Here is a 19,787-nt window from a genome sequence, read left to right on the forward strand (position 1 = left end):
GAAATCTTAAGCAATTAAAATGCCACTAGGACAAGGTTAACCCTTTTAACCACTGTTAATTTTTACAGAAATCTGTTATGTGCTGCACTTGAGGTCTGTTGAGGGCGGTGTGTGTGTGTATGGACCTTGTATATATGTATACATATGTGGTCTCACATGCCCCTTGTGTGGCTCTGAAGGTGAACTTAGATGTAATAGAAGGGATTCCATGAGCTCATTAGACACTTCAGTAAGATTATTTGACTTCTATGAATTCACAGAATTTTTTATTCTAATAGACAAATCATCAGTAGCTGGCTCTGAAGAGGCTGAACCTCTTGCTCCACCTATCAAACCAATTAAGCCGGTAACCAGAAACAAGGCACAGCAAGAACCTCCAGTGAAGAAGGGCCGACGCTCGAGGCGTTGTGGGCAGTGCTCAGGCTGTCAGGTTCCAGAGGACTGTGGTGTCTGCACTAACTGTCTGGACAAACCCAAGTTTGGTGGGCGGAATATAAAGAAGCAGTGCTGCAAGTAAGTCTGAGTATTTGAGAAGCTGCTTGGCTAATCTGTGTACGGAGCAGGATAAGCACACCCACGCTCTGGGGTGGGAAACAACAGGCTTTGGATGAATTTGGCCTGTGCTGAGGCTGGATCACTATAGGGATTTAAAAGCAATTTAATTTAGGAGGGTTGATCCTGATTGAAGCTGTGCTTTTCATGAGCTCTTTCTGAAGTTCAGAAGACACTGTCACAGTAGCACTGAGAGCCATTTGAAACGAGACCAGTGACTTTCATTCAGCACTATGGGTTATTCATAGAATCATAGAATAGCCTGGGTTGAAAGGGATCTCAAAGATCATCTAGTTTCAACCCCCCTGCCATAGGCAGGGTTGCCAGCCACTAGACTAGGCTGCCCAGAGCCACATCCAGCCTGGCCTTGAATGTCTGCAGGGATGGGACATCCACAACCTCCTTGGGCAACCTGTTCCAGTGCATCACCACCCTCTGAGTGAAAGATGATTATTGCAGGAATGAATGGCAATGTATGCAGATATATTTTACCTCTTGTTCTCCCAGAATGTGTTTATGGAGAGCTTTTTTTTTCTAAATGAAATTTATCTCATGAATATACGCTTCGTATAGCAAGGATGTCTCTGGATATCATTAGGAAATAACTCCATTACTTAGTTTTCCCATCTTTTTATTCATATCACTTACTCTGAACCTTCTGCTTTTTTAATTGCTCTCTCAAATTGATTTTTCCAGACTAGATAATCTGCCTGAAAAGGCAGCAAATGAAGTGGTATCAGAAAGATTGTGATATAAAAGCTATTTATAAAGTGCAGCTCTGAGAATTGCTATAGGGTGCTCATCTGTGTGAAAGCAGACAGCAGACTTCTGAACATAAGTAATCTAACTCCTAGCAGCTTTGCCCCGGCCTTGGGCTGGGTTTCAAAACCACTGACTTTGCTACAAGAATGAAGGCAGAAACAAAGTCTGTTGCTCAATATTTAGAAGACAACGTGCATTAGACATGAGGAAAATAGGAACTGAATGCTTAAAAAATATTTGGTTACATTTAATCCAATCCCACTCCATGGAAATAGAATATATATGTATTTTTTAATCTGAAATGGCCTGTTAGGGTTACATAAAACCTATTGGTGAGTGTCTGATGTTGTTTCAGAGCTCTTAGAAGTATTGTGATACTTCCCAAATGCCAGTTTCTAAGAAATGGGATCGATGGGGTATTTACCAGTGAAGCAATGTTTTATTATCTTCAAAATTGTGTAGGGGGCGGGGGGAAGAAAATACAGGAAAATAAGGTGCTTTTAAATGTTTCTGAAGAAGGAGAAAACAGTTTGGAGGAAGTTGTTGGATGCATTGATGATGGTTTTCTTTCTTTTTTTAAGTCATGTTGAATGTTTACGGAATGCCTTACTAATGTCTGCATTTTTCTTTTGATTTCTGATTGGGTGATGTGTTCTTTCTTTGCAGAATGAGGAAGTGTCAGAATCTACAGTGGATGCCTTCAAAAGCATATCTCCAGAAGCAAGCGAAAGGTAGGCTGAGAGGTTTGGCTCAAGTGCAGCATGAGAGAAACATTCGTACCTTAAATTTTGTTCTTTGTGACTGCATACGATCATAAAAGTTCAGTCTGAAACCAAATGCTAACAGGGAACCTGGCTCTTTTGTTGGGGTCATGTGAAAGTTGTAGGAGAGATGTGAATACAGCTAACAACTATAAACAGAGACAGCTATTATCTTTTTCAGCTTAGACTTGTAGTTTCTCCTCCTTTCTGTAAGGAACAGCTGCTGGCAGCTGATGAGCCTTCCCTCAGCACTTAAGCTCAGCCAGTTCTCAGAGGTTTGTTTCTTTGTTCCTAAGTGATATGAGGACTGATAAATCCCTTGGCACATCCTCGTCTCTGACATAAGCCTTAAGTGAGCTGTATGTACGTTATATGTGTTTTCTTAAATCCCTGCATCCTTGGCACTGGACCCCTGGAGGTTTGCATGTTATTGTCACATTGGTCAGGATGCTGAACCTCCCTCAAGATAAAGTTTTAACAATGCACTTGAGTCATCTGAAGTTGCGCAGTCTTATATGTGTTGTTTTACTGATGCTTTTTTCTTTCTAGCTGCAAAAAAGAAAGAGAAGAAATCCAAGACAAATGAAAAGAAAGAAAGTCATTCTGGAAAGAACCAATTGGACTCTGGACAGAAACCAACTCCTCCAACTGTTGTACCAAGAGAAGACAGTGCTGTAAAGAAGAGCAGCGAACCTGCTCGTAAACCTGTGGAGGAGAAGCATGAGGATGGGAATTCCTCTGTTCCCCCACCAGAGCCCAAACAGACCCCTGCATCTGGTGCCAGAAAGACTGGCAAACAGACAGCCCAGCCAGTACAGCTCCCTCCGTCTCAGCCACCGAGCTCAGGACCTTTGAAAAAGGAAGCACCAAAAGTTACCACTTCTGAGCCTAAGAAAAAGCAGCCTCCACAGCCAGAAATAGGTAAATGGGACTGTTTATCTTCAATATGTTTGAATCATGTTAAGTAACAGTATTAATGCTGCTAAAATCTGCTGGATTTTAAAACTGATAAGTGCTTTATGATCTGGTGAAATTAAAGCGAGTCATTTTGGTAATTTTGTTTAGAACTGGCTTCCTTTTGTTGAACTGCGTAATTTATTGGGATGGGAAGAAAGTTAAGGGATGACCCTTAATGTGATTTTTAGTCATGCTGTCTTGAAGTCTATTTTCAATATTGTTAAGTTTACTGACAGCCTGAATGTTGAAACAACAGGAGTGTAATGTCTTACTACAAAAACATAGCCTAGCATTGCACATAGTACAGATCGGTGTGGACAGTGACCAGAAAGGCAGCTCCAGGACTTCTGTTGCTTTACACATGGAACACTTAAGAGTTTGAGCAGACCAAGTTCAACTGGCCATGCCTTGCAGACTGCCCCAGTCATAGCTGGTGATGTACAGTCACAAAGATGGTGGAAAAAATTCCAGTCTAAAATTCATCTCTTTTTTACACAGCTGTCTTTTTTTTTCCCTTCTCTTCTCTACAGGTTCCTGTTAGTTACTTGAAATACTCATAATTTTTCCCCCCTTCCTAGGCACAGAACAAAACAAACAGAAAAAAATTGCTCCCCGTCCAACTTTCCCTGTGAAACAGAAACCAAAAGAAAAGGTGAATACCGTTTTTTGTACGCAGTCAATGAATTTCGAGAGCATCCATCTGTCTGTCTAGAAAGTAAAACTGTATTACTTAACCCTTCTGCAGATTTCTGTGTACTTGAAATACCTGTGGGAGTTCAGTTCTGCTCCTTCTCCTTTGAATGCTGATTTCAGACCGATCTAACTCGATTCCTAATGCTACTCAGGGTCTTTTATGGTATTTGAGAAGGAAGTTTTCAGTCTTGTCAATGAGAAACGTGATTTCTTGTGAGTTTGAGCAAGCTGTACAAATGTTAGGCTTTACCTTGTGCCAGTATGTGGATGCCAGTTTATCTGGCTTATGCCCATAATTCAGCATAGGTATTAATTTTCACTGAGATTTGTGTGCTGTGGGATGAATGTTTGGTTCATCATTTGTAAAATGATGCAACACTTAAATCTGAGAGGGAAATGTGTTGGTAATAATTACACCAAGAGCTGCCCCACTGGAACAAAGTAAAAAGATAGCGCTGATCAGAGAGAATGACCCGATGGTGGGGGAGAAGATGCAACAAATTGAATTAGAAATGCAATTGTTTATGGAGTGCTTTGGAAATGGATTGCAGAATGGTTACTTTCTTGCAACTTTTATCCACGTGTTGGTTCTGTGATGGTATGAGTTGGTTTTTTTGGTTGTTGTTTTTTCTGGTACATAAATCATGTGCGGTGTTGAATTACTGTTGAAGTTTTGATGTCTGAGGTTGGGATTAATGCAGGCTCCTTTACTTGACTAGGAAAAGCCCCCTCCTATAAGCAAGCCAGAAAGCAGCACGCTGAATTTGCTCAGCACTTTGACTAATGGGAGCAGTTCCAAGCAAAAGCCACCTACAGATGGAGTCCACAGAATCCGAGTGGATTTCAAGGTAGAGGACAATATGTTTTAAGTATTTGAATATTAACTGACTCTAAACACTGGAAGTAGAGTCCCTCAAGAATGCTGACAGTGACTTCTAAGTTTGTGTGTCTGGTCCTGATCAGAGAGAACTGTAAATAGGAACCAACCTGACTCGGTTGATCCTTAGAAGTTTGTTATGCCTTTTTTTTTCCCTTATAATTAGAGTACTGGATGAAGAGACACTTAAAGCTTTAAACCTTAACTCTCAATGTGAGGATGAGCAAGAATTTGAGGTTTATGAAGATTGATTCCATTAAGATGGAACTATAAAACCTTACCTTGGGTCAACAAGATTTGGGGAAAATGTTAGTAATTTGTAATTCACAGTATTTGGGGGATATCTGGGGGTTTTAACTGATAAATCATGTACTATTTTGAACAGCGATGTTGAAATAATAAAAATCAATTATTTTCCTAATATTTTTTCAGTCATTTATATAAGTGTTAATAACGGGGGTTATAGTGAGATCTCGTAAGTGTTTTTATACAAATATGGATTTTTAATAAAGTTTAACTATTGTGACATTTCGTTTTTAGTGATAAGCAATTGCGAAGAACTTTCTCATGCTTGTTAGGCTTGCTTTCTGGAGAGGGAAGGTTAGTGTTTGATTGAGCTCTCTTGGCAGGAGGAGCGCTGAGTTGTTCCTGTTCCAATATACTCTATAAGGTAGACCAAGGCAGAAGTTAAAACCATTTCTGTTTTAGAACACTTTATTGAAGGCGCGGTGCATAAAGCAGCAATGTGAGCACTTTATACTGATGTTGTATTGCCTTATTCTGCATGGTGATGTATCCTTTTGTACTTTCAGGAGGACTGTGAAGTGGAGAATGTTTGGGAGATGGGTGGGTTAGGCATCGTGACCTCGGTACCTATTACTCCCAGGGTGGTGTGTTTTCTCTGTGCCAGCAGTGGACATGTGGAGGTAAAGCATTGTGTTCTGCTGTTGATGACTTAATTACAGCACCATATTGTTACCAAAAAGAAAAGAAAAAAAAAAAGCATAAGAAGAGATTAAAATAATACCTGAGAACCTGTCCTTGCTAAACTTTGTCCCAAGATACTAAAGTGAAAAGCATACGAATTGTCTTTGAGGAGTTCTGTGGCGTTTAGTTTATACGTGAACACTGTCAGCTGTAAGGAATGACGTTTTCAAGAGCCCCTGCATCTCTTCTAAAATGTAATTTGGGATCCCACAGCTGAGGTAAAGCAGGGAGTTTGCTTTCTCTTTGCTTGAAGCTAAAACACCTGCTCAGTAGTTTTGAAGTGGTGTTAGGCAGTGTTGATTTTCCCTGGGGTGCCCCTATCTCCAAAGAGTTGCAGATCGTTGCTGAGACGTGACTGGCGAGGTTTTGGTGCTGCAGAAACACCTGAATTTAGGCTTAAGTTTTGGTAAATGCATTTCCAGGAAAAGGTAGATGTCTTCTCAGAGTTTTCAGCCCAGCCATCCTGGGAAGGTGATGCTAGCACCTAGAAAATGCTCGAGTATGATGAGCAAACAATACTTGAGGGAAATGGGGTTAAGTTCTGCGTGTGAACATCAGTGTATTTGAAGATTACAAGGGTCCAGTGGCACGTGGAGCCAATCCCCTTCTCTGTCAGGTTGCTCAGGTGAACCATTCTTCTGTCCTGTTTGAGCCTGCAGTGTTTATGCCCCAAGGACTGTTTTTTTTTAGGATGTCCAGCCTTGCAGAGGATACTTAAAGCTTCCCAATGAACCCTCTGAGCTAAACAGAGGGAAAGATGTCTCTCTGCTCCGTGTGTCCCTTCCTTCTCTGCTAAATGTGTCTTCAGTTCTGTTGGCTTGTGTTGCAGCGAGGGAGGGAAGTCCTGAAGAGGCCTATAGGCCTTTAGCAACGCTCAGAACATGTAGACAAAAGGTATCAGACTCCTGTTTGCTGCTAGATGCATAATCTAGATAGACAGGCGTATATTAAGGTGCTCCGAAGTACACACACCATTTCCCCAGTGAAATATACCAATAGATGACCTTGTTCTGTTAGTTGTAAAGCAGGATTCAAAGTAGTTTGGAGTGCGAGCGGGAATTCAGGAAAGCTTTTGACTTGCTAAAACCTCCCTCTCCCCCCCCTTGCAGTTTGTGTATTGTCAGGTCTGTTGTGAGCCTTTCCACAAGTTCTGCTTAGAGGAGAGCGAGCGGCCCCTGGAGGACCAGCTGGAAAACTGGTGTTGCCGTCGCTGCAAGTTCTGCCACGTGTGTGGGAGACAGCACCAGGCCACCAAGGTACCCCTGACCTCCGGGCAACCCAGCCAGCCTTCCCTGTGCTGCTCCTCGAGCTCTGCTTGCTCTAACCCTCAGCTGGGAACCGGGACAGCAGGCAGTGGAGCGCTGCCTCCTGTGGTTGTGGATTTAGCTCAAGTCGCTTAGTTGCAACTTCCTCCTATTGCTCTGGATAGGAGATTAAATGTACAATGAAAATGTCCAGGATTTTGCATTCTTTTAGCATCTTTGTTCCAATACTTTCTCCCATTATTCTTGTAGCAGCTGCTGGAGTGTAACAAGTGCCGAAACAGCTATCACCCTGAGTGCCTGGGCCCAAACTACCCAACCAAACCCACCAAGAAAAAGAAAGTTTGGGTGAGGTTTTTTCAGATTTCTTCTTTGGTTAATTCCCTTGTTAACTGATTATAATGCCGGAAGGTGAAAGAGGTTTGTAAGAATGGAAGCAGTGATGTCATTAACACACAGCGCTGAAGCTTTAGTGTATTTGGTACTAGCTGTTTTTTAGTGCTTCTACTACATTGTATTCAAAGCTGGAAAGCTGATAAAATATAGTGTTGTATTTTAAGTGGAAGAAACGCTACAACTACATAGGCCTTCTTAGGTGAAGGGAAAGGTGATATTTTCTCAAGTGTAAATATGAAATGTTATTTTATTTTTCCTTTTCTAGAATTAGCACCATCTTACTGTAAAGGGAGGGAGCTCTTTTTTTAGTAGTGGAAGTTCTGGTGTTTGAAACTCGTTCTGTTGTGTAAGCTTTCAGCTCTCACGAAGGAATAAAACCATTAAATTTATCGTTAGAACAAAGGAACAGAAGCCCCTGGATGAAAGCAAATAACAAACACATCCTTCTTCCAGATATGTACCAAATGTGTTCGCTGCAAGAGCTGTGGATCCACAACGCCAGGCAAAGGGTGGGATGCACAGTGGTCTCATGACTTCTCACTGTGTCATGATTGTGCCAAACTCTTTGCTAAAGGTACGTAAAGTTGTAATTGTTTATGCTAAGTATCTTCTCAGATGCTGTTTCTAATGAGGTGGTGCCAGTGTTAGTAAAATGAAGGCCTTGTGAGCTTGTCAATGGTACGAACAGGAGTGAAACTTGGTGTCAGGGTCAAGAAGCAGAGCATAGTTTGAAAGCTGTGTTCATGGGCTTCACAGTGCATAGCAAAAGTCACTACTGTTACACTGGGAAAGTTTGAGACTTCAAAAATTAAGTGCCAATACCATAGAAAGGGAATTACAGACCTGCTGGTTAAGGGCTTCAAGTAGCTCATGAGGAAAAAGATGTTTTAAAGGTATCCTGTCTCAAAAGCAGCACATTTCCTATTGTAACATAACAGTTTGTTCTTGTGTTAGTTATGAGACCTTTGAATCTAGGAGGGATCAATCCAGGGAGAAATCTTGAGTGTCCCTCCTACATTTTTGCCTCTGTCATCCTTGTCATTTTCATTCTGCTCTGTAAAGCTGATTCACTTAATCTCATTGCCCCACATGCCTCCCCCCGAAAAAAAAAACACAACAACCCCACAAAAAAGGGATAACTGGTCTTTCAAGCAGGTTATTTTTGTGGCCATTGTTTTCAGTGTTGTAAAAGTAGATGTAATTGTATTGGCAGCTTACCAGTGGGAGGTTTCAGAGAGCTTCTTTCTTAGCACACTAGTAAGTAACCATCTAGCCTTTAAGGTCTGTGTGGCAGTTGAACTTTTGATTAAAAACATCTTTCATTTCTTGTTTGCAGGGAATTTTTGTCCCCTCTGTGACAAATGCTACGATGACGATGACTATGAGAGTAAGATGATGCAGTGTGGGAAATGTGACCGCTGGGTACACTCCAAATGTGAAAACCTTTCTGGTAAGGCAAACTCTTATCTCCTCAGCCCTTAAGAGCATGAGGCAGCAGCAAACAAGACCAAAATGGGAACGCTTTGGTCTTGCAAAGTGTTGCATTAGCACTGTCACTTGTGTTCTGCTTGAGAAATACCTAACTAACATCAGCGATAACCTGAAAGCTTAGGACTTACTTCAAATGCAGTATGAATGAGTTACACAAGATGCTTTAGTTGCATAAAGGGCATCTGATGTAAACAGTATGTGCTGTATACAGGGTAAGGCTTTTCCCCACGTCTGTTCTTGACTAAATTAGTTCAGGTTGTTATTTTCTTTTTCTTTCTTTCCATCTCCAGATGAAATGTATGAGATACTCTCTAACTTGCCTGAGAGTGTAGCATACACCTGCATTAACTGTACAGAGCAGCACCCTGCAGAATGGCGTCTTGCACTGGAAAAGGAGTTGCAGGTTTCTTTAAAACAGGTTTTAACGGCCCTGTTGAATTCTAGAACTACCAGCCACTTGCTGCGTTACAGACAGGTAAGCTGAAGCCTGAAACGTATTTGGAAATAAGACTTTAGAAAAATGAGTTTGATCCTTATAGGTGGTCACTGCCCTGCAATGTGCCTTACTGATCAACTGCAGAAAGCTGTTATTTTTGTCGTTCTGGACAGGAATTCCAAACTTGAGTCTCTTTCATGCTAATGAGAATCTCTGTGCTTATGAATGGGCAAGGGAGTACGTCATGAGCAGCAACCTCACTTCAGTGGCTAATATCTGTTTCTTGATACTGACAGGCAGCAAAACCACCTGATTTAAATCCTGAGACGGAGGAGAGTATCCCATCGAGAAGCTCTCCAGAAGGTCCTGATCCTCCTGTCCTAACAGAAGTCAGTAAACAAGAGGAGCAGCAGCCTCTGGATATGGAAGGAGTGAAAAGAAAAATGGATCAAGGAGGTTACGTTTCTGTGGTATGTCAAAGTGCTCCGTTCTAATAATAGGTCCTATGAACTGCTTAATGACCTGTGGTATTTATAACTGAGCATGCCTAAGCCTTTTCTTAATGAACAAGAAAACAGGCTAATATACTGCTAAAAATAATTCTTTCTGGCACTCATGTTAGTGTTGGCCCAAAGACATGTAATTTGCACTGTTGTATGCCTCTCTTTAACGGGCTGTGATGCTTGGTTAAACTGCTTTTGCTCTTAGTTATTTATGTTCATGGAACAGGATAGGTCATCCTTTATCTGCAGATCCTAGCAAACAGACCAGCCAAGTAACACTGACAGTAGTCAGTTATTTGGAAACCAATAAGCTCATGTTTTGGAGGGGTGATCTCTTCTAGGATCATTGTTTAAAATGTTGACCAGAATATTTATATGGAGTAGCTTTAAAAACAAAACAAAATAAACCCTAAAAAAGCCCTACTTTCTTCCTCCTACGGAGCATGTAATCTTGAGGAGTGTGTGTTAGGAAGTCCCACTGCAAACATGCTGTTGCCAGATTTTGGCCAAATGCTGGTGAGGTAGTTAATGTAGTAGATGTGAAGTGTATCAGCAGCCAGGTCCTGGTTAAAGAAAAGAGGGGAAAGATGATGGGTTTGTTTGTGCAGCCATTCTGCAAGCCAGTTTGCAAATACGCAGAGCTGCTTGCTTCTTTACAGCCAAATTCTAGCAGAAGTCAATGTTCTGGTTCAGTCGTTTTGTTACCTGGAATTTCACTTGATACCTTAAAAGTGAGTGGGTGATGTTGCTGTACAGGAGATAATCCTGCTGATCAAACAATGTTGTGTTTTTCTTGCAGTTGGATTTTAGTGATGATATTGTGAAGATAATTCAAGCAGCAATTAATTCCGATGGAGGGCAGCCAGAAATTAAAAAAGCCAATAGCATGGTCAAGTCCTTCTTTATTCGGGTGAGTGGGTTTACAGCTATTTTCAAGTCTCCTTTGTATCACACAGCTGTTTGTAGCTGTTGGAATCCAAAATGTCCATCATGCACATTTCTAAGAAGAAAAAAATAACTTGTCTTAGTTGTTAGTTTTACTGAAATCTCTCTGGTTTTATAGTAGATCTTGGCTAAGCTTCTTTGAGTTTCTAGGTGCACTGGATAAGATTTCTAATGGAATGTTGTTTTCTTTCAGCAAATGGAGCGTGTTTTTCCATGGTTCAGTGTAAAGAAGTCCAGATTTTGGGAGCCAAATAAAGTAACAAGCAAGTAAGTAGTTGTCCTGTGTCTGACTATGACACCATGTGTGGTTTTCCAGCTGTCCAAGCAAAAAGTATTAAGAGCCTGTTTGTGAGGTTGGCTTCTTAATGGTAATTATGGTGTTGTTTTTAAGAAGTAATCACATTGCCATTGTGTTCTGTATACATGTCACTGTTCTGAAGCAGAGAAATCAAAAGTGTTACTTAGAACTGAGTATGTTGTGTGTTGGCTTATCAGTCATCTCCTTTCTTATCTTGACCCTTCTGCATCTGTTTTCGTCCAAAGAAACACAGCTATGGCACAAACATTAAATGATAAGTGATTGATCTTAGCCTTTGTGAGAGCATGTTTAGACTGAAGGTAATTAAATGAGTTGATACAGTATGTTGAATGTCTGTAGTGCTTCTATACAGTGCAGAAGTTGATCTGGTGCAGCCAGGTCTAATGGCTGGTTCCTTGTGTCTTCAGCAGTGGTATGCTGCCAAATGCAGTGCTCCCTCCTTCCCTTGATCACAATTATGCTCAGTGGCAGGAGCGTGAAGAGAACAACCGCACTGAACAGCCTCCTCTGATGAAGAAAATCATTCCAGCTCCAAAACCCAAAGGGCCTGGAGAGCCAGATTCACCTACTCCTCTACATCCTCCTACACCACCTATCTCTGGTGAGAAAATAGATTGCAGTGCCATTAGACCCAAACCCAAAGTGCTTCACTTTGAGCCCTCTATTAATAGGGAGGGTGGTATTAGTTCTTCATGTGACTGAGGAATTCTGGAGATCTGTGTGACCTGAAACCATTCAGAGAGTGTTACATATTGATATGTTTTTGAACAGAGCTTTGGCCCAGAAACACGTTTTCACCTGCCCCTGTTTCCTGAGGATGATTGCTGTGTAGAGGCAGATACGTGCCTTTCCTTGCCTTACAAGCTGATTATTCAAACTCTAGGCTGCTATTTGGCTCTTCTGCCCTGTTCACTTACTGGCAGTTTTTCCAGATAAATTTTGTCCTTCCTGACCTTCAAGAATGAAAAGCATTCTTTCTTTTAATGATAAGGTTCTGACAGAAGCAGAGAAGATAGTCCTGAGCTTAATCCGCCTCCGGACGTAGAAGACAACAGGCAGTGTGCCTTGTGCCTGAAATATGGTGATGATAGTGCTAATGTAAGTATCTGGCATGCGCTCATTTTGATAGTAGCTGACTTAAGCAGTATTATAGATTTAGTAGTATGAATAGGACAGATAAGGGGTGGAGTAGTGGGTGTTGGTTTTTTATTTGTTTGGTTTTTCCATATCTTGGCATGCCTTCTTTGGAATGAAAATGACCTCTAGCTGTACTGTTGCCTAGAAAGCAGTGTGGCGTTAATGTTGGACATGTCATTAAGAAATTCACCATGTCACTTTGCATCAGTTATGTGAACTGCGTGCGTTTCTTACACTGAAGCCTCTTGCCGTTTGTTCAAGAACAGAATTTTTTTCCTTCCTAAGGTTGCTTTTTATATCGTGTGTTCTTAGCTGCAGTCTTCTCTGCCTAGTTAACATCTCTCTTTTAAACTCTAAAAGTAATGCTGTCTTGTTAAACTTTCACTGAGAAAAGATTAAATTCAGTGCAGTTGAAACCTACGAGGCTTTTTGTGCATTGCTGTGTCTTGTGAAACGTTTAAGTGGGAAAAAGAAAAAGGAAAAAAGGTTTCTTCCCATTCCTTAGGATGCTGGACGCCTTCTTTATATTGGCCAAAATGAGTGGACACACGTGAACTGTGCTTTGTGGTCAGCAGAAGTATTCGAAGATGATGATGGTTCTCTGAAAAATGTGCACATGGCTGTGATCAGGGGAAAGCAGCTGGTGAGTATTTGTGTTCTCCCATTGCAGATGAAGGCAGCTGACAGTGATGGTTGACTGATATTAGAATAAATAAACATTTACCTTTGTTTTTGCTTTTGTAGAGATGTGAGTTCTGCCAGAAGTCGGGTGCCACAGTGGGCTGCTGCCTCACTTCCTGCACGAGTAACTATCATTTCATGTGCTCACGAGCCAAGAACTGTGTTTTTCTGGATGATAAGAAAGTTTACTGCCAGAGGCACCGTGATTTGATCAAAGGAGAGGTGAGATTTATCTTTCACACTTGCTTTGCTTTTTGAAGGTGGGGACAGCCTGCAACTACAAATGTTTCTTAAGAGTTAATGTTGAATGTGTTTCTTGTGAACAAGTTACTCAGATGTTTTGTGGGTTCTTGCTCCAGGTGGTTCCTGAGAATGGGTTTGAAGTTCTTAGGAGAGTTTTTGTGGATTTTGAAGGGATCAGTTTGAGAAGAAAATTTCTTAGTGGCTTGGAACCGGAGAACATCCACATGATGATTGGTAAGAACTTGTTCCTGAGCACTTGTTTCATCTTTGGCGCTGGGTCTCTGTTCACAGAACTTTTCTGTTCCTCTCTCTGCTTAGGTTCAATGACGATAGACTGTTTAGGAATTCTGAATGACCTTTCAGACTGTGAAGATAAGTTGTTTCCCATTGGCTATCAGTGAGTATAAGCTGTTTCATGACTGTCTTACTGTGTCAGAAGTCAAACCACCACTGAGGTAACATAGGTAGAAATCAACTGCAGCTTTCATGAGCTGTTAACGAATCTTGTGACTAAGCTATCTGTGCGTTATGTTACACCAGAAAGCCTTTATCCTATGTAAGTTCAAGAAAATGCATATGTGATATAATGCCAGTGCTTACTTGGCTGTTGAGTAAATGATTTTACGTATGTCTGAATTATCTTCCAGGTGCTCCAGGGTGTACTGGAGTACAACAGATGCCAGGAAACGTTGTGTCTATACCTGCAAGATCATGGAATGCCGACCGCCAGTCGTAGAACCTGATATCAATAGCACTGTAGAACATGATGATAACAGAACAATTGCCCATAGCCCTGTTCCCCTTACAGGTAATGTTTGAAAGACTTTCTTAAGGTATATATTTTCTACATGGAATTGCTATAGTGTATTCTTACCTGGAAGTCAGGTAGTAATTAGGACTTTCTGGCTTTTAAATCTGATTTGGATCAGAATCCTGTTTGTGATTCCAGTGTTAAGTGCACTGGCAACTTGGTAAGCAGGTCCCAAACAGAGACTACTGCTTTCTAGTAGACAGAGCTGAGATTTTTCTAATGGTCTAAAACATCAAATGTAAGTTCTAGTGTCAGTATTCACATATACTTTGTGGGTCAATAGGTAACATGTTGATAAGAAGTATTTGACGATGTTCTTGGGGAAAAAAAACATCAGATGGCAAGAAAGCTGTAGTGTTTGACTGTGTATCTAACAAATGCCTGGATTCTTCATGTGAAACCCTGAAGGCAGTATATGCTTAACCAGGTCATAGTGTTTAGGGCTCAGTGATGACTTAGACTGTTGTTTCTCTTTTATGCAATGACAGAAACTCTGTTCAAAGACAGCAGAAATACACCTGAAATTGTAAACCCACCATCTCCAGATCGTCCCATGCATTCTCAGACCTCTAGTTCCTGTTACTATCCCACCATCTCAAAAGGTCTCAGGATCAGGACACCAAGTTATCCATCCACACAGAGGTCTCCTGGCTCTAGGCCTTTACCCTCTGCAGGTATGTCCAGTGTTGTTGACTTGGATTTCTGTTTTGGTTTTGTTTGCTTTGGAGGTAACTGTTGGTGGGTTGGTTCAGTGTCTTTTTGTGACTGCATTCAGAATATGGTGTTTATTTTTGTGTTATTTTCTGAAGAACATGGAAAATGTCAATAGGTTTGAGAGAAGGAATGTACTGAAATGTATGTAGTTGAGGTGGCCAGTCAAAAGACGTGTGATTGAAACAATTAGGTGTGTATTGATTGTGAAGGATTCAGATCTCTTGACAGTCTTCTTGTTTTATTTTCTCAGGAAGTCCTACCCCAATGACCCATGAAATAGTTACAGTGGGAGATCCTTTACTATCCTCTGGACTTAAGAGCATTGGTTCTAGAAGACATAGCACTTCTTCTTTATCACAGCAGCAATCAAAACTCCGTATGATTTCACCTACACGAGCTGGGAATACTTATTCCAGGCACAGTCTGTCTTCAGTTTCCATCATAGGGCCTTCTTCAGAGCATGAACAGAGTACAAAAACTACTGACCACTATGTGGGATCTGTGAATTCAGGTACCGCAAGTGCTCCAGTTCAAAGCTGCTCTTCCAGTTCAGGCTCCCAGAAAACAGCAGCTACAAGTGGAACTAAAACTTACCAGCTGGATGCATCTCAGCCTACAGAAGGAAAACATCCTAGTAGTTCAGATTCTATAGCCAAAAGCACACCTTCAAAGGGAGAGAAGATGAAAACACTGACCTCAAGGGACCCAGACTATTCAGCTCATAGTTTTTCTTCTGCAGGAAACTCCAAAACATCAACTCAGCCAAACTGTTCGTCGGGCACGGAAATAAGTGTTAAAATAGGAACCTTTCAAGAATCTGCAGGATCATTTTCTTCTAAAGAAACAGTATCCTTTCCATCTTTGCATCAGAGAGGCCCAAGGAAAGACAGAGATCAGCACTTGGAATCTGCACAGCCAGAAAAAACTACTTCAGTTGATGAGATGGATGCAAAGATGCTGAAGCCTGCAGGAGTAAATAGCAGATCTCCTGCAGCAAGTGAGCAGGCAGTTCCTGCCTCCAGAGACAGGCGTCAGAAGGGGAAAAAGATAGTGAAAGAGAGTTTTAAAGAGAAGCATTCTTTGAAATCTCTTACAGATTCAAGTCAGGCAGTAGGCAGCGATGAAGGAAATCTGGCATCAGAATTCGGTAATCAGGGTTTGGTGACTGAACAAATCAGTCAGAGGTTATGTAATAATATTCCTGCTGAAAAAAACGTTGAGAAGTCTCCACCTTCGCAGGGGTCGTCTAAAGGTTCTGCAGTGTTGCCTGAAGTGGCCTCTAAGGAATCACAGGCACCTAGAAAACGCACCGTCAAAGTCACTCTGACTCCTCTCAAGATGGAAAGCGAAGGCCAGTCTAAGGCTGCACAGCAGGAAAGTGATGCTGAATCTCAGCCTGCAGGGACAGAGCTTGCCACTCCAACAGAGCCCTCCTCAAATTCTGAAAGCCTGGAAGATAACTCTGTTGTTCAAGGAAGTCCAAATAAAGCACCAACACAGGAATCTCAGAATAATGCATATGAAAACTTGCCCGTTCAAGATAACAGCTTGATGCTTCAGGATGGGTCTAAAGCTCAAGAAGAAGGTTCATACAAGCGGAGGTATCCACGTAGAAGCGCTCGGGCCAGGTCTAATATGTTCTTTGGACTGACTCCTCTGTATGGTGTGAGGTCTTATGGAGAGGAAGACATTCCATTCTACAGTAACTCAACAGGGAAGAAGCGAGGGAAGCGGTCTGCAGAAGGACAGGTGGATGGTGCAGATGATTTAAGTACGTCAGATGAGGATGACTTGTACTACTATAATTTCACTAGAACAGTGGTTTCCTCCAACACAGAGGAGAGGCTTGCGTCCCATAGCTTATTCAGGGAGGAAGAGCAGTGTGATCTTCCAAAAATCTCCCAGTTAGATGGTGTAGATGATGGGACTGAAAGCGATACAAGTGTCACGGCCACAACAAGAAAAGTAAATCAAGTAACTAAACGGAGTGGGAAAGAAAATGGAACAGAAAACTTAAAGCTGGATAGAACTGAAGAAACCGGGGAGAAAGTACAAGTCACAAAAAGCCCTGCTGTCCACAAAGCTGATCCAAAGATGGATAATTGCCATCCTGTGAGCAGGGTTAAAACTCAAGGTCAGGATTCTCTGGAAGCTCAGCTGAGCTCTTTGGAAACGGGTCGTAGGGCTCATGCGAGCACACCTTCTGATAAGAACTTACTGGATACTTTTAACACAGAACTTCTGAAATCTGACTCTGACAATAACAACAGCGATGATTGTGGAAACATCCTCCCTTCAGACATCATGGATTTTGTACTGAAGAACACACCATCCATGCAGGCATTAGGAGAAAGTCCAGAGTCTTCGTCATCTGAACTTCTAACACTTGGAGAAGGTTTAGGTCTCGATAGCAACCGGGGCAAAGACATGGGCTTGTTTGAAGTGTTTTCTCAACAGCTGCCAACAGCTGAGCCGGTGGATAGCAGTGTTTCTTCGTCCATATCAGCAGAGGAACAATTTGAATTACCACTGGAACTTCCTTCTGACCTCTCTGTTCTGACTACTCGCAGCCCTACGGTGCCCAGTCAAAATCACAACAGACTTGCCGTCATTTCAGAGTCTTCGCTGTCTTCCTCAGGAGAGAGGTCAATGCTTGCCTTGCCCTCCACGGAATCTGGGGAAAAAAGAGTTACGGTCACAGAAAAATCCACCTCTAGTGAGGGCGATACAGCTCTTCTGAGTCCAGGAGTGGACCCGAGCCCTGAAGGGCACATGACTCCTGACCACTTCATCCAGGGTCACATAGATGCAGAGCATATAGCCAGCCCGCCTTGTGGCCCCGTAGAGCAAGGACATGGCAGCAACCAGGATTTAACTCGGAACAGTGGGACTCCAGGTATCCAAGTGCCCGTGTCACCCACCGTTCCCCTGCAGAACCAGAAATACGTTCCCAATTCCACGGATAGTCCTGGCCCCTCTCAGATTTCTAATGCTGCAGTACAGACAACACCACCCCACCTTAAACCAGCTGCAGAAAAGCTTCTCGTAGTCAATCAAAATATGCAGCCACTCTACGTGCTCCAAACGCTTCCCAATGGCGTTACTCAAAAGATACAGTTGACACCTTCTGTTAGTTCAGCACAGAGCGTAATGGAGACGAATGCCTCAGTGCTGGGGCCTGTGGGGAGCGGGCTCACGCTGACCACAGGATTAAATCCAAGCTTGCCCTCATCTCAGTCTTTATATCCTCCCACTAGTAAAGGGTTGTTGCCCATGTCCCATCACCAGCATATACATCCCTTCTCCACGGCCACTCAGACTGGCTTCCCACCGAATATTGGCAGTCCTTCGCCAGGTCTCCTTATTGGTGTGCAGCCACCCCCTGATCCTCAGCTGCTGGTGTCTGAAGCTAATCAGAGGACTGATCTTGGTACCACTGCTTCAACACCAGCTGCAGCCCTGAGCAAGAAACGGCCAATATCTCGACTGCAGTCAAGGAAGAATAAGAAACTGGCTCCCTCTGGAACCCCTTCTGCAATAGCTCCTCCTGATATGGTCTCAAACATGACTTTAATTAATTTTGCTCCCTCCCAAATTTCCAACCACCCATTGGATCTGGGAACCATTGCAAATTCAACGTCCCACAGAACCGTCCCCAACATTATCAAAAGATCCAAGTCTGGAGTTATGTATTTTGAGCAAACCTCTTTGCTGCCTCAAAGTGGGACTGCTGCTGCAGTTGGCACATCTCCTAGCGTTATTGGGCCAGATGCTGGTCACCTTCCAGCAGGGCCTGTGTCAGGGCTGGCATCAAGTTCCTCAGTACTGAACGTGGTATCCATGCAGGCCACGGCAGCCCCTACTACTGGTGGGTCAGTTCCTGGACACGTTTTGGGACAAAGCTCGGTGACGTTAACTAGCCCTGGATTATTAGGGGACCTTGGTTCCATAAGCAACCTCTTGATCAAAGCTAGTCAGCAAAGCCTTGGTCTTCAGGAGCAGCACATGACTTTACCACCAGCTTCTGGGATGTTTTCGCAACTGGGAACATCACAAACTCCATCTACAGCAGCAATGACGGCTGCATCGAGCATCTGTGTTCTGCCTTCAGCTCAGAGTATGAGCATGACAGTTGCCCAGTCATCTTCTGACCCAGAAGGCTCTTATCAGCTTCAGCATATGACACAACTCTTGGCCAGCAAAACTGGGATTACTTCCTCACAGCTGGACCTTGGTGCAGCTTCAGCAACAGCTCAGCTGTCAAGCTTTCCACAGCTGGTTGATGTTCCCAACAGTACCGGACTCGAACAAAACAAGGTTTCCTCATCTGTGATGCATGCCAGTTCAGCATCTCCTGGAGGCTCCCCATCGTCTGGCCAGCAGTCTGCAAGTAGCTCTGTGCTTGGCTCATCGAAAATGAAGCCAAAAATCAAACGCATTCAGCCGTCTTTAGAGAAAGGGAATGGAAAGAAGCACAAAACTTCTCACATGTGGACCGGTTCCTCTGAAGCACAGGTTCCTGACAGAGGGACCACTGCTGCACCCCAGGTCTCAGCTGCAAGGTAAGGGAAGTGCTTGCTTTGCTCGTCCATGAGATTTTGCAGCAGTATAAGAGAAAATGTTGCACCTGTATCTACAGCAGATTTGCCTTTTGAATGATAGTTTCTAATGTAAAACCTCACCTGGCTTTGGAAAGCAGATCTCTGAAGAAGTTCTTAGAACTTTTGCCTCTGGAAAGGGAAGGTTGAGAAACTTGAGCCTTTGAGGATCAGGGTGAGGAGGGCTTCTATTCGCTATTAGCACCTTAAAGATTGCACCCCTTATTTTCAGTTCTGGCTACCTTAGTGGTTGGTCCTAAATTATTGCTGGTGCTGAAGAACATTAGCATTTTGGTAACTGAGAAATACTGCACGTGACGCCTGTGATTACTTGATCATTTCAGTGTTCTGAAATGAGCCTGATTCTCAAACAGCTGATTCAGAACTCTTTAGATGGCTTATAGCTTTTGTTGTGTGTGTGTGTGTTGTTGATTACTTGCCAATTTGTTTCAGTCTGTAAATATTTGCTGTGATTGTGTCTGTGTTCCACTGTACATCACTTGACCCCTGAGTGTGTGGCTTGTGGTTGCTCAGAACCGTTCCTCTTGAATCTCATGCAGTGCTGGGAATGTGATCTGTTTTCTCCTATCACAGGAGCAGCTGTTGTTACTCCTTCTGTAGTTGTGCTGAACTGCCGAAGCACTTGTTGCAAATCCCAGTAG

At 42.7% G+C, this 19,787-nt stretch overlaps 1 protein-coding gene across 4 annotated transcripts in view; it reads left to right on the plus strand.

Annotated features, from left to right (window-relative positions):
- The window catches only part of KMT2A (lysine methyltransferase 2A), a 45,805-nt gene that overhangs the window by 15,889 nt on the left and 10,129 nt on the right, over nt 1-19,787 (plus strand). For 3 of the 4 annotated variants that reach the window (XM_072355137.1, XM_072355135.1, XM_072355138.1), the window contains 23 exons: nt 279-513; nt 1,981-2,045; nt 2,625-2,996; nt 3,611-3,684; nt 4,445-4,573; nt 5,415-5,528; nt 6,699-6,845; nt 7,104-7,199; nt 7,701-7,821; nt 8,584-8,697; nt 9,029-9,213; nt 9,471-9,644; nt 10,477-10,587; nt 10,816-10,889; nt 11,349-11,542; nt 11,933-12,039; nt 12,584-12,721; nt 12,823-12,981; nt 13,119-13,236; nt 13,321-13,399; nt 13,650-13,810; nt 14,302-14,487; nt 14,778-19,089. In XM_072355137.1, coding sequence (XP_072211238.1) covers nt 279-513; nt 1,981-2,045; nt 2,625-2,996; nt 3,611-3,684; nt 4,445-4,573; nt 5,415-5,528; nt 6,699-6,845; nt 7,104-7,199; nt 7,701-7,821; nt 8,584-8,697; nt 9,029-9,213; nt 9,471-9,644; nt 10,477-10,587; nt 10,816-10,889; nt 11,349-11,542; nt 11,933-12,039; nt 12,584-12,721; nt 12,823-12,981; nt 13,119-13,236; nt 13,321-13,399; nt 13,650-13,810; nt 14,302-14,487; nt 14,778-19,089 — 7,465 coding nt within the window. The remainder of the gene's footprint in view (nt 1-278; nt 514-1,980; nt 2,046-2,624; nt 2,997-3,610; nt 3,685-4,444; nt 4,574-5,414; nt 5,529-6,698; nt 6,846-7,103; nt 7,200-7,700; nt 7,822-8,583; nt 8,698-9,028; nt 9,214-9,470; nt 9,645-10,476; nt 10,588-10,815; nt 10,890-11,348; nt 11,543-11,932; nt 12,040-12,583; nt 12,722-12,822; nt 12,982-13,118; nt 13,237-13,320; nt 13,400-13,649; nt 13,811-14,301; nt 14,488-14,777; nt 19,090-19,787) is intronic. The other variant, XM_072355136.1, reaches the window with a different exon arrangement.

The sequence above is a fragment of the Excalfactoria chinensis genome, chromosome 21 (assembly GCF_039878825.1).
Source record: "Excalfactoria chinensis isolate bCotChi1 chromosome 21, bCotChi1.hap2, whole genome shotgun sequence".
Taxonomy (NCBI): domain Eukaryota; kingdom Metazoa; phylum Chordata; class Aves; order Galliformes; family Phasianidae; genus Excalfactoria; species Excalfactoria chinensis.